This window comes from Cyprinodon tularosa, unplaced genomic scaffold, assembly GCF_016077235.1.
Source record: "Cyprinodon tularosa strain WSP-4 unplaced genomic scaffold, ASM1607723v1 ctg66, whole genome shotgun sequence".
NCBI classification, from domain to species: Eukaryota; Metazoa; Chordata; class Actinopteri; order Cyprinodontiformes; family Cyprinodontidae; genus Cyprinodon; species Cyprinodon tularosa.
Genome location: NW_024039407.1, coordinates 1,790,509 through 1,805,089, shown reverse-complemented (window position 1 = coordinate 1,805,089; position 14,581 = coordinate 1,790,509). Strand labels below are relative to the sequence as shown.

The following is a 14,581-nucleotide window of genomic DNA, read 5'->3' as shown; positions in this document are numbered from 1 at the left end:
TGGAATTTTATCTCTTAAGACAGCATAAATTACCTGCTACCAGCTCAATGGCGTAACGACACAACAATAGGCCCGTGAGCAACATTATCTGGGTGGGCCCCATATGAAGCCCACCCAGAACACCCCCCAGAACACCCCACCACCCCCGCAGACACAACCGACCCGAAACGTGCCGCATACCTACACACTTCACCATTCTTCACTAGGCATGGATATATCTTAGTGTATTAGCCCAACAAGCCATCGGGCTAGCTTGAGCTTCACAGCTCCCCTCCTCACCCACGTTCTCTCCATACATCTCACTGTAGCAGCAGCAACGTCCACCTCTCCCTTTTTGGTTCTTTGAAAGAACGGGTTTATTTTGGGAAGTTTTTTCCGTTCTTAAAGCAGCTCTTCTTTCCTTTTTCTTTTCTGGAATCCGCTTAAGTACCTCGTTTTGGTATCCATCATCGGTAACACATTGTACGTAACGATTATGGTTTTAATCGACACTCTGGATAACCCATAACTCCACGCCAAAGTGCAAAAGATAAAATACTCAAATATATCGTTCTTTTAAGACCTTTATTGCAGTTTGAAACATATTATGAGTGTATTTTTCACCAACTGTCTAATGAACTATGCACAGTTATTAACATAGCAATTAAAAGTACCACTGTCTGGTTTGCTATTGGTGTCATGTTTAAACGGCTCACCGTCATGTTGAAATCTGTTGGGGTATAAATAAGGTCTGGTCAGTCTCAGCAGTATCAGGGGCGTATAAAAGGAATTTTTCGCAACATTACATGTTCAAAGAGACATCCTAGTCCACAATAGCATAGGGGGCCAACCAGGTGTCAGTGACGGGGGCCCCTAAGAGGTCAGGGGCCCCTAAGCAACTGCACTCTCTGCTTACTGATATTTATGCCATTGTACCAGCTCTCTGCAGCCAACTGTAGAACACAGAGGTGGCTGTGACATGGTGAGGAAGCCAGAAGAAGACGGTGGGTTTTGGAGGGACTATCTTCATAGAACGCCTATAACACAACTGTATGAAGTAACTGCGGTTTGAAATTGCACAGCAAATGCACTGTAACAATTGCATGAAGAAATGAGAAAATAACTTAGATCAATTCCTGTTAATGTGGTAGATTTATTATCTCATTTCTTTGTCTTTCCATAAGGAGATTCTAATAAATCTGCTGCACATTTAGGAAGTACTTTGGAACTATTTGCAATCAAATAATTGGTGCAGGTGTCCCCTTGAAAGTTAGATTTTGTTATTGAAAGTTGTACTAAATACGATTTATGTAGGTCATGCGCCACACCTTAGGAAAAAGTTAGATTTTAAAGTTTAAAAGAAATCCCCGGGTCCCCTGCCTGGTAGGACGTGGGTCAGCGCATGCGCTCTGCCGCGCGTGTCCACCAGGGCGGTGAGCTCGCTCCCTCTCTCACACACACGCACGTTCTCCGTGGGTGTCTCTCTATCACACTCTCTCTCTGGGAAAAACCCGAGCAGGAGGAGAGCAGCAGAAGGGGGAGGAGGAGGTCTCCTTCTTCCGATTCAGCGACCGAGGCAGGCGATTTAAAAAAAAAAAAAATAAAAATTTAATTGATCAATAAATTAAGCGCACCAAACCTAGAGGTGCGGGGCGGCTGAGGAAGACAAAAAAACCCGCACGGATGTGTCTCCGAAGGCGCAGCGGATACCGCCCTCCGGACCTGATTAATGCCAGGATTGTAAGTATGCGCTGGGCTCGTAGAACGGGCAGGATTACGGGGAGTGGGTTGGAGGAGGTGAAGCTGCCGCGGTGCGGCTTCTCGGCGGTGGAAAGGGGAAGGTCGGACTCCTTGATTCCTTCCCTTTCCTTTCCCCTCCCTCACCTCTCTCCCCCTCATTCCCCCACCCGCTCCGTTCTTTCCTCTCTCTCACCTCCTCGGTTTCTGCAGCAGTTATTCTTTAAAAATGAAGTGAAAGAAGCGGGTGACTAATAACACTTGACTTTAGCGGGGGCGGTGCAGTCTCACACCTCGTCTTTAACAGCTTTTATTTCTGTATCATGTAATATGAGCAAAAGGAAAAAAAAAAAAAAAAAAAAAAGAAGGAAATAACAACTGAGCTGTGACGTCTTTTATTTCCCTGTCAGTTTGACATCCTGTCACTTGTCATGTCTTGTCTGTTAGTTTTGTGAAGCATCAGTTAAATGCATCAACTTCTCACCTGTTTAAACCCACCTGGTCGCTCACAGAGGCTGATCATCCACAGGTTAGGCTGCCATGCACTCAACTCAAATTTTGCACAAGTTTTATTTTATTTTGATGAACTTTTGAAAGTTATGTGGGTGTTTTTTTTTATCTGGAAGAATAGCTAATTAGGAAAAAAAAGAAAGATGTTCTAACTTGCCAGGGAGATTTGCCAATCCAAATGACTTCTTCTGTAATTTGTTGCACAATAAAGTTTTTGCTTTGTACTCAGAAGACAGTATTTATGGTAGGTGACCATCTCATGTGTGAATTTAAAGTTGTAGGGAAGTCATATTTAAATGTCAAACCATTCTGGCTTAAACGTGTATATGAATGTACTCTTTATCAGACCACATTGTCCCAAAAGTTAGAAAATTTCTATAAAAAAAAAAAAATCCTGTCTTAAAGCTACAGTGTGTAATAATTACAGGGATATACAGTCAGAAATGTAATATATTATACATAACTATGTTATTTATCATCATCTATGAGCTCAGCCTCTTAACCTTAATATTTGCGTTGCCTTAGAATTCGTTATTTATAATTACATAGGAGCGGGTCTCGCAGCCATGGAGGCAGACATCTTTGCGCTACGGCAGCGCAGAGCCAACAAACTAGCGATTGTGAGATCGCCCATTACGCTCGAAAGTAACTATGGCAAGTTGAGAGAGATGAACTGAGACGGCACTGAACAATAGATGGCATTATTATGCCTGAGAATACTATCTGTAAAATTATCTATGTAAACAAACCTCATCACTTGAGAAGGTAGGTGATGTGGACGTTGTGGAAGACATTTTGTCCCGTAACGCTCGCCGTACTGTTGGGGGGGAGAAGTGGTGGGGGGAGATGTTCATGTCGCTGCGGTCTGCAGTCTGGACGTTAGATGTCGCTAAAAATTACACACTGTAGCTTTAAAATCTGTTGTTTTTTTTTCGTAATCTTATGAAGACCAGTTAGTTATACGTCAGCTTGTACACCTAAATTCGGCCAATCATATATCAATGGTCATCTGTCGGTCAAATTTATTCAGTCATAGCATCTTGATTCATATCTCGCAGCTAATATACGCAACGGTTGAAATAAGAAATAAGAATCATTTACTTTACCATTGAGTTCCGTTCCAGTGTTCACAGGGATGGACGTCTGTGTCTTCAGCAGGCGTAGAGCTAACAGAACTGGCAGTGTTGTGAGGCAAGGGCTCTAACATGTATGGCTGTAAGCCTTCTACACCAAACAGAGCTTCTGCCGGCCTGGCGTCGTCTTCCACAACAACATCGTCCCCGCTTCCTTCCTCTGGATAAAAAATGTTTGACGGAAAAGACTAATCCTCAACCTCTGACTCAAAACTCTCCTCCTCTTGCATGTTTCCGCTGTCCATAGCTTTCCTTGACAGTGTCGGTGCTAAGTCCCCAATTTAGTGCTACTTGGTCCCAATGTAATTTCCCATTGGGAACCTACCAGCAGTCAGTTGCTAACTGGTTAGCAAGATGCTTCCGAGACATTGGCCACAACCAACTTGCTTGCAAACCTTCCGCCACAACCTTCCCGCCCTCTTGATAATCAAACAATCACATTCGATTTATTCACTCGTGTAAAGTCGGGCACCACTCGGGAGAATTTCGGAAATGCAACCGTTTGAACAGCCGCTTTCCTAAGACTTTAAACTGACTGCATCTTTTGCTTTCTATCCCCAAAACATCTCTCTAATCTCCTTTTTGGTAATTTATTGACGCTATTTACTGAAATGTCAAAATGTATTTGCAACCCCTCTGCAGAGATCTTCCTTTTTCTTCTTCATTTAACTCACTTTGCAATGTTTCAAACAAAATTGAAACTTATTATGGAACAAGTTAACCAAATCTTTATGGTTTTAAAAGAACAAAAGTGTGAAGAATGCCCTTGTTTTATGAAGCTGAGTTCAGTTTTATTAGCCGCACCCTGGTTGTATTAGTATAAGACCAGTAGATTTAAAAAATTGCTAAAATAGTACTTGTCTGACAACATGAAGTTGGCGTAGAAGGTCTCAAAAAGCGACATATGATCTGCGCCCTGATCTATAGATATTACACAGCAGGTGAGTCTCAAATTTGTTTATTCATTGGCCTGGAAAGGATTATAAAGCTATTTGGGAGGCTTTGGGACTCTGGCGAACCACAGGGAGAGCCATTCTTCACAAGCTGAGAAAACACTGAACTGTGTTGAACCTTCTCAGGAGTACCCATCGTACCAAAATTACTACAGAAGTACAACGATCTTGGAGGTCACAAAACACCCCGATCAACATGTAAACTACTTCCAACCTCACTTTCTTAGTGTTCATGTTTTAAAGCTAAGATAAAAAAATGAAAGTTGGAAGGCAAAACAGAACTTATGAAAAAGAAGACAAAAATTAATTGCATATTTACCAAAAAGTCTGAATAATTCGCAGGACTTTGAGGAAAATACTCATTGGAATAATGAAATAAAACGAAGACTTTCTGGGAGATCTAGATCTAACACAGCATATCCCCCTGAAATATATATATATATATATATATATAATATACATGGCTACATTTGATTTTTCAAATCCTGAACAGCTGGCCCTAAATGATGGAGCCATTATTTCACTTCACTGACAACACTCAGAGGAAAAATGCCTGGCTATCAATTAGCAGCTTTGAGATTCAGCTTAATTGGGTCACGGCAGGTCAATTATCCGGACCAGAGCGGCAAATCAACCTCGGGGCAAAAAAAAGATTTTAGAGTGGCCTAGTCAAAGGCTGGAGTTAAACTTTTATGCTAGAAAACCCTCCATTGTGCCTAATAAGAATCATGTAAAGCCAAAGTTTCGCCACAGCTGTTAAAGAACTTATTACCATCTTCTTTTAGATTATCATGGTTATCATTGTCATTAATTTTGGAGAACTAGTTCTTAGAGTTATATGTCAGTTTGGGTGGTTTGTGCAGCCTTTTTTTTTTTTTTTTGCTTGTATTCATGAAATCATTATTTGAATACCTAAGTTCGCGTTCAGGTTCTTGAGCTATATTTGCTTAATTTTAAACAATTCTCTATTCTCATTTGTGTATATCTAATCATGGAAACATAACAAAACTCAACAAATCTTTCAGGGGGAGCTTACAATGCTATGGATGCTATATGTTTACAGCTGGGTTGGCTTTAAAAACTGCTTTCAAATAGTTTGCTTAAAATCAGCCAATGAATGAGTAAGTTCCAATGCTAGAAACCTGTTATGTACATAGGCATTGTTATTTCACTTGTAAAACCAAGTATTGAGTGAGCATTTTCTCAACTTTTCTATGTTTTCAATGGAGAACATGTGAAAGACTAATGTTGGCTGCAGTCCCATGTAAAGCATATTGTCGCTCATGGTTTGGTCTTAAATTTCACCTAGTGGGTTCGGGAATGCACTAGAAATCTTGAAATTAGACCTGCATATTCCATAAGGGCATTTTGCAGTGAGTCAAAGTCAAAGGTTTGTTCATAAGTCCATATCCACAGAATTCAAATAACACACCTTAATATGGTTATATTCAAAATAAGTCAACCATCTAAGGGGATTAAAGAGAAAAGAATATGTCTAAAATGATAGAAAGTCACTTTTCAGTTGAAGAAAACAAAAACATCCCTACATAAATCTTTAGAGAAAAAGGATATTGTGATCTTAGGATTTAAAATGCAATCATTTTATTTTTTTTTAACATTAACATGCACTCTGTTACAGTATGTTGTGCAATAGATGTAGCAAGCATCATGCTTGCAGGTTGATAAGACAATCGTAGTTGAGTTTTTCTTGTTGTTCTTAACTCAGGATTTTGAAGAAATGCCTCTAAGAATGGCTACACTTTCTTTCATAATGCCATTTCAAATCAGAAACCTCTCTGCCGGGTCCTTAGAGAGGGAATACATTGTTCTGTCCGTGTTGCCTTTTTTCGTAGCTGACATAAAGGCACATAAATATCTAATAAACAAATCCTCTGTCTTGGTATGGAAACCTTTATAGAGTGAAAGACTTAAAGCTCAGAGAGCAACAAAAATACTTTGATTAAAAGGCTGAATGGAGACCATGGGCAGCATGTTTTTTGGGTCAATGATCTATAATATTGGCATTCAACTCCATCCTTAAAGAGCTGTTATCCTGCATGTTATTTACCTGCTCTACAGCTACACGGCTAAATGAACTCATGTTTGATTTAGGTTTGCTGGCTCAGCAGGTGCAGCGTCTAACTTCTGACTGTTGGATCAGACCTTGGATTGAGGGGTTAGCTCTCCTTCCGAGAGCAGCAGGTGGATTCCAAAGTGAGATCTTCAGGTTTGGCTCTCTAGGGCAGGCAGGCAGATTCAGATTAAGCTCTCCCAGAGCTCCACACGAGAGACAAGTTTTCCTAGGAGCGACAAGACAAAGGCTGGTTAGAATTCAGTTTTCTCCAGGGGACAAAATTCAAAGACAAGGAGGCTCAGGTTCGCTAACCAAACTTAGCTAACACTGCGGCGTCTAAGAAAGGTCTGGCATCTGCTTAAGTAGAGGGGTCCTCTAATGGGCTGACAAGCTCCAGGGGTGCTGGTGAGCTCCAGCCCAGAGAACCCACGGCGCACTCTGCTGGGGAAAGGTGGAACAACTCCAGATCCCAACAGATATCAGTGTGAGAACTTATTTCCAATATATTTATTTTACTTCCAAAATTATTTTCCCTTTCAGATTGCTAATTTTTCTCGACTTGGATAAAAACACAAAAATACCTCCAAATATTTTGACCAGTTGACTGTTTTGAGGAATTATGAGAATGCCGTTATAATAACTCCAAGTTAAATTTGTTAAATTTTTGCAGATTTCCTTACACAAGAAGGAGAATAAAGAAAATGACCTCAAATCCTTAGGTGTCAAATGAATTGAAAATGTCCCACTTGTCTGCACAAATTGATGCACGGTCGGTGTAAGAACTTGAGCAGCCTGAAACTGCTACTTCTAACTAAAAGACTTAGCTTTGAAATGACCAAAGCTACATAGCTAGCAAATTATCAAAATAATTGCCTGAAACAACTCACAAATCAGTTTAACGGCTATAACACAATGGCCCAATCCCAAACCGGCCCCTAAACGCTAAAGGGCTGGTTATACTTCTGCAGCATTGTGTCACGGTGAGCTTGTTGCAGGTATAACGCAGACATTTTTGATTTATGCTCAATTTTGAAGCCTGGTCCACGCTATGTAATTACGCCACAACGCAAGACAATCACGAACTAGCTGTGGGTCTAGATATGGCCGAGGCGGTGAGGAAGTCTTGGACAAAATTGTTTGTCCAACAATAGAGGGACATGAGGGCGAAAAAGAGCGGGGATACAGATGGAAAAAGGGTCCCTTCGTTCTCGCGCACCTCACTCTTCTAGCTGGTTCATCTTCACGAGTCGAAGGAGAAGCAAAGCATTTCTCATATTTTCATTGTTGGTTTTAAGTAAAAGGACGAATTATATATGGATTCAAATTTATACAGAAAAAAATGTTATTGGGCTAATTGATTAAAAGTTTATGTTGGATCTTATTTTATGTGCTGTATAGATTTTCTTGTGTGCTGCGAATGTGTGAGCATATAGGTGTGAATATAGCACATTTCAGTAGCAAGATAACATTGCTGAGGCATAACAACAATGATCTAAAGAGAATATAAAGGTTTAATGAAGGAAAGAGGAATATTATAAACATAGTAAAAATTGATAAACATAAATTTGAAATCAAACTAATAATATTTAGATAGCACGATAGAATGCCACTCTAAACAAATATGTTTGTTATGTAAATTTTAAGCATTTTCAGCCCTTTACAGTTTTCTGGGAGTTTATTCCAGATTAGTGGAGCAAGAAACAAAATTCTGCTCCTCCATGTTTGGTTCTTGGTATGCAGAAAAGATTTGGTCCAGAAGACTCGAGAGTAGATGTTTGCATGTTCTTAGAGAGAACTAAACTTACAGATTTAGCCACTCCTTGTTTCCTGTTAATTCTTTATGACGTGGTCAATTATGATGACTTCAGTAAACCGACAATAGACTTTCATGGAATACCATAATCTCTTGAAATGTGTGGGATTCTTGTTTTAAGCCTATTTGTAACCATATGATGTGTCATCTTTGGTTGGTCCCTTTCAACAGGAAGAGGCACAGAGGTCAGAATTTACTAGGTTTTTTTGTTGTTTTAAAATTTTGGTAGAGATTTTTAAAAAGAAGATTTTCTTCTTTTTATTTAATTACTTTTCACTTGAAGAAATTGGGGTGAAAAACATCTCTAAACTGAAAAGATGTGGCAGAATGAGTTGGATATACAGCTCATTTAAATCGGTTTGCTCTTACCAGGAAGAATTCATAGATATCAAATGTCTGCAGCCATTTCTCTTTTTTATCAGAAATCCATGCTTTCTGGGTCTTCTTTATGCTGCTGTGAATATCCAGTTCATACAAATTTATTAGAGAATAACTATGATGTCAAACAACTTAAAAAAAAAAAAGGTTTGGGTTGGTTAGTTATGATGTAGTGACCTGAATAATACCTTATGGTCAAAACATTGCATTTTTTTTTTCAATAAAAGACACCGGGCGCTTTGAACGAATGTGCAGATTTTCTTCATTTTTCCCAAAAGCTTTACTCACCCAGAGCAGCCGTTCTAATTAGTCTTCATGAAATCTGTTGAATTATAACTATCATATTTATTTGTCAATATAATGTTGTTCATTTCAGTGAAATAATTTAATCCATCCTTAGCAGGGGCTACAACTGTGTAGCATTAGGAAAGCATTCAGGGCCTAAAGTTTTTACTCAAGAGCCTTCTCAGGGTGAAAGCTCCATGCACCAACTCTCCTTAACTCTCCACTTATCAATCAATAGAACTTCTTTTATTTACCTCTTCTTAATTTGTAGGTACATATCTCTGGTGACTTCAGCAAGACTTTACAGTGTCTTTTTTTCTTCTTCTTGCTGCCAGTTGGTTCACACTTCCTCTTCCTGAGTCTTTCTTCATTTTGTCTGTTACCTACTTCCTCTTTCTCAAGTTTGTCATCTCCTTCCCTCTTCATCTCTTTCTTGCGTTTTCTTATTTGCAGTTCATATACTTAAGTATTTTTTTTTTCTTTCTGCCTGCCGGTATGCACAAAAACTGATGAAAACCAACGAACTGGCACTGACCTCTATAGTCGACTATAAAGGAGCCAGTATTGCTTCTAACTGGGGCTAAAACATTTAATAGCATTAATCTTGATTAAAAGATTAATGAAATAATCGTCAATCAATTTAGTAATGGTAATAATAGTAAGTAATAGTTTTAATAATTAATAATAGTAGTAATTTAATTGTTAATCTGAGTATAGAGACTATGGAGTATAGTTGATGGAGCATCCCACTTACAGCAGTAATTATACTTGAAAAGTAGACCTCCAGGCTTCTTTGAGTTCCTTAAAAAAAATTTCAATAGAACATTTTTAGCTTTCAATCTTTTCTTGGCAGGTTTCAGGTGTTTTCAAATTAAGAAAATAAGAGGTTTCAGTCTTTTGAATCCTACAGCAGCTGATAAAGAGTTTGTTTACCCCTTTCCCACTGACGCCCCCCAAAAAATTGGTAAACTATATTGGTTTTTAGTGGCAGTGGGACAAGCTTTCTGATCCACGTCAAACCACTCGGCAAGCGACCCAGATTAAAATTACCTTCAAATGGCTCTGCTCCGATCTGCATACAATGGGAACATCAGCTCGCTAATTTACGGGTACCATTGAGCACATTGCAGGTATCTCACAATATTGCGCCGTGTCTGATCTAACAAGCCAAAAAAACTCTGTGTATTCAATAAACCTGGTTCAGTGCTGATCAAGGTGCATTCAGACCTTGCACTGTTTCCTTAGCTAGGGCGGAGGAATTGCACAGTAACTCTATGCAAACTGTGCGGAGAAGTGGCCAGCAGTGAATGCCATTCACTGCTCCGCTCTTACCTTTCGCTACTAGATTGAACTGATCTGTCAAACAGTGGCACTGCATGAAGAAAAGGTGGAACCATAATTGCTGAAGTGGAAAAAGCTGACATTTTCCATGAAATGGTGATGCGGCAGGCAACCAATAAGGGACTGTCTGTAGGCTAAAGTTTTTTCTGCTGAAATGGAACACATCGAAAATAATGTTAATGATGATTAAATTAGGGAATGCCCTCAAGAGGTACTTAAGTGGCTTTTTTAAAGGCACCTTAAAACCTTAATTTAGTCCTATAGGGGCTTTACCTCGTCCTCCCTTACCTCCAGCACAGACCCTGGTCTGTCCCTGCCCACTGCCCAGCCTCAGTGCTTTCTGCGTGGGTACATTTTCCCGTGGGTTGCCAGGGGTAACGGCAGGTCCAAAGAGAAGGGTCTGGGAGGCTGGTGTATTACTAAATATTAAACAATCATTACAGCCAGTCAATAAGGTAAACATGCCCACTGTTATATTCAATGCCAGCACAGGAATAACATGTGATGTTATGCAATAACTTTATACTCTGAAACGAGCGCAGCACAAACATCTGCTGGGGTGGTCCATCATTAGCCGAAATAAAAAAATGATCCAATCTTAAAGGCAAAAATCCGCACAAATGACAGTTTTACCTGCATAAAATCAAGTAGCACTGAAAAGGTCGATAATTGTGATCCTCCTATATGACAATGTGGTTTGGGGTTGTAAATGCTGTGCATCTAAAATGCAGAGGTGAATTCCCCGCCGTTCTCAGGGAGTTCACCGTAGACACCGCGTTTGGTTTGAATGCACCATAGGAGCGATTTGAATAGAAAAGGAGACAATAAATGCCTGGCTCCAAACCATGTTGTACATGTAATTTCCTGAATTCTGTTGCACTGGTGACATCCTTGCTAACCTAGCTTGATGGCGTCATCAGACACTCGGTGGGGGGACAGCGGCCATGCAATTTATGAGCGGGGATTAAATTCCAGCTTTTTTGCCAATGGAACGTGAGTCAAAAGCTGATTGTTAGCGAGTTGACCTGTGTTTGAAAAACACGTATTAACATGCTAATTTCAGTCTGAAAGAGGCTTAAGAGTGATTTCTTTACGTGTTTAGATCCTTCAGCTAATATCTTTAAAAACATGAAAACAAATCATACACAACTTTTTGATGCTAAAATACCTTTAAGCTGTTATTTTCCAGCTATGTGGTTGCATAGTTTGTAGCGGTTGCCTTGCAGTGGGAATTCCTGGGTTTGAACCCCAGCTGAGGGTCTTTCCGCACGAAGTTTACATGTCCTCCCAGTGTATGCATGGCTTCTCTGCAGGTGCTCTTCCTCCCTCTCACATTCCAAAACCACATGTGTTTGTGTGTCTATTTACGATTGTTTCCCAGTGTTGTCATGCAATGGACTGATAACCTGTCTAGTGTGTACTCCGCCATGTACCCAAAGATTGCTGGAGTTGGATTGAGATGGATGAGGAGTACAAGATGGATACAAACAAACAAAAAGATGTATTTGATGATAGGTTCTTTGCTAACTTGTCAGTTATATGGAAACTTAACTCTTGATGACAGCCAAATAATAGTCTAAATATGAGTAAAAAGCTTTCAGTCAAAAGAAAGATAGAAATGAGGGGTTGTCTTTCATTTGTCCCATGTATGAAGCATGCATGTACTCCAAAAACTTAAGTTGCAATATTTTTCTCACAACTTGGCATGTACATAATTGGATGTTGTGTGAAAATTTGCGGTATTTCATGCAAACTTTTAAGCTGGCATGAAAAATGTGCAACAGCAAGGCTGACCTTTTTTGACAGTAAATATGACCCCATTAACTTTTATCTTCCTTAAAGAGCATCCAACCTAAGGTTTAAAAAAATAAAAAATACCTTTTTGAGTTAAACCTGAACAATGACATTGACTCACATTTAACCTTTTATAATAACATACTAATAACACATCTTAAAAAAATAACAGAATCAATCTTAGTGAAATACACAATTTAAATATTCTTCTGTTTTGGTCATGTAAATGTTCATTGGTCAGTGCATTAGGATTAACAAAATCCTCATATATTCTGACAAATAAGGGGACAAATCAAGAGATTATTTCCAAACAAGTCAGTTGTGATGATTCATAAGGTGGACAAGAAGTAGACAATGACGCATGTATGAAAATAGCTACATAAACAGTGTGAAATTGTGGAAGTATGGCCGTCGTGGTTCTGCCAGTTCAACTTTTCACGACGCTGCCCTCTTTTTAGGCGTTTTCATGTCAACTGTTTTAGGGAGCTGATTGAAGAGTTGTGTATTGCTGACCGTATGAGTTATATGTTTTTCAGATATACAACATTCCACAGTTTATAATCTGTGTCTGAATAGATATGCTTTGCAAATTAAAGCAAGTGCTTGATTTCCAAATGTAATCTGAGCATAACTGTACTCATATATCTATGAGGGTACCATCTTTGAATGAATTTGCTTTAATGAATAGAGGATTTTTCATGAAATAGCTGCGCACCTACTTGCGTTGATCAAATGGGTCTCAAATAAGCTCTGGTCTGGTTCAAGTCAGAATGAATTTATGCTATGATAAGTATTACTGTTATTGTGAGCCGATTTCTAACAGGCCCTGTGTGTGATTACTGGATTCTATGGTTTTGTTTTGTTTTTTTCGTTGGCTTGTGTTCTTTTGGGGTTTTTCTTTTGTGACACCTCAAATCATTAAAACATTTGTTGCAAATATGATTTGTTAAATATTACAGTGAACAGCAATAAGCTCTGATTAAGCTTAGTACAGTGGATTTTATATTAATATTGGAGAACAAAATGCAAACAGACTTTTATTTTCATTTGATCTCACTCAGTTAGTTGCTCAGCTATAACATATCCTGACGATTGTTGACTGAATATCTCTGTGACAGCCTGATGGCACCTTTACCTTGTTTTATATGTAGTATTTATATTGACTCACACATATTTTACCTAACTTGCATAGATATACTTGTATCCGTGATCAAGTCCATACAAATTGGGATGTAAAACAGTGCAGTATCTAACAATATGGACGGGCACATGCGTTTTCATAAACCCGGATTATGTGCTGTGTAGTTTTTCAGAATATCTCTCTGCAGATCTCACTGCCAAGTTTCAGTATGACGGTTGCAACCTCTTTTGTAGTATCACTATGTCACTACCAAAGCTTGATAGTATATTATGCTTGTTTTCCACTTATACCATTAAGCAGATCAATGAAACAAACATTAACCACTACGTAAAACATTGTTTTTTTCACTAGGCCTTAAATTCTTGACTTTTCTTTGATTAACAGAGACCAGAAAAATCACATGTGGGGTTCCTCATGGCTCCTTTTTAAGGCCTCTCCTATTCAATGTCTGCATGCTCCACTTAGCTGAGATTAAACAACACAATCAGTTACCATAACTATGCAGACATCACACAGCTTTACATCACGGTGTCGCTTGGTGGCTATGAACCCATCAGAGCATTGGCTAGATGCTAGGGCTGAAATAAACGACAACTAATTTATTAATCGATTAACTGGAGTATAGAGACTCTAAAACGATCCTTAAGTTGACAGAGCAACCTACCTAGAGCAGTGATTATACCAAGATAAAATGGAAATACATAAACATTTTGGATTTAAGATTAATATGCTAGTCAATATGCTATTCCGGGAGCTTCACAAGTGGAAAAGTTTGAGTTTCACCTAGTTTAAATTTGTAAAAATTGGTCTTTACCTATATTATTATTATTAATCTACAAAAAATTATTGACAGATTAATCAATTTGCAAAGAAATAATCGTTAGTTGCAGCCCTACCAATACGTCGATGTGTAATAATTTTCATCAACTGAATAAAAAAACTGAGGTAATAAAAGATGTCCTTCAGACCAAAGGAGGAGAGATCCAGAATTAGCCCACAGCTTCCGCTACTACAGCTAGAAACCACTGATTATGGCACAAATCTTGATGTTATGATGGACTCAGACATTCAGAACCTTCAGAGGCACATAAAGGCAATTAGTCATCCTTTTATCTCCTGAAGAACATCTCCTGGATTAAAGGACTGATGTCCAAGCAAAGTTAAAAACCCTTTTTTTTTAGAACTGCCTTTGTTCAAGTTAAACTGTTAACCGAGGTATTATTGGTTTAAGGTTGTGCTTCAACTGCTCTATTTGGTCTACTACTTGCTTTTATCTTTACTTGCTTTTATTTTCCCTCTGTTTTACTCTTTAATTTCTGTAAAGCCCTTTGAATCACCTTTGGACTAAAGTGAATTTTGCTACACATATAAACTTAAATTCCTTTAAAGGAAATTTAGAGCGAAGTTACTTTGCTGTTTCATCAAAAGACAAAAAGTGTATTT

At 38.8% G+C, this 14,581-nt stretch overlaps 1 protein-coding gene across 4 annotated transcripts in view; it reads left to right on the top strand.

The window, feature by feature from the left end:
• The first annotated feature begins 1,496 nt into the window (after window positions 1–1,496).
• Window positions 1,497–14,581, top strand: part of rgs19 (regulator of G protein signaling 19) — a 52,393-nt gene continuing 39,308 nt past the window's right edge. For 2 of the 4 annotated variants that reach the window (XM_038309362.1, XM_038309361.1), the window contains exon 1: window positions 1,510–1,719. Coding sequence is in view for 2 of the 4 variants with exons in the window: in XM_038309359.1 (XP_038165287.1) it covers window positions 1,663–1,719 (57 nt within the window). In the remaining 2 variants the exon portion in view is untranslated. Of the gene's footprint in view, window positions 1,720–14,581 lie in introns of all 4 variants that reach the window. The other 2 variants (XM_038309359.1, XM_038309360.1) reach the window with 2 other exon arrangements.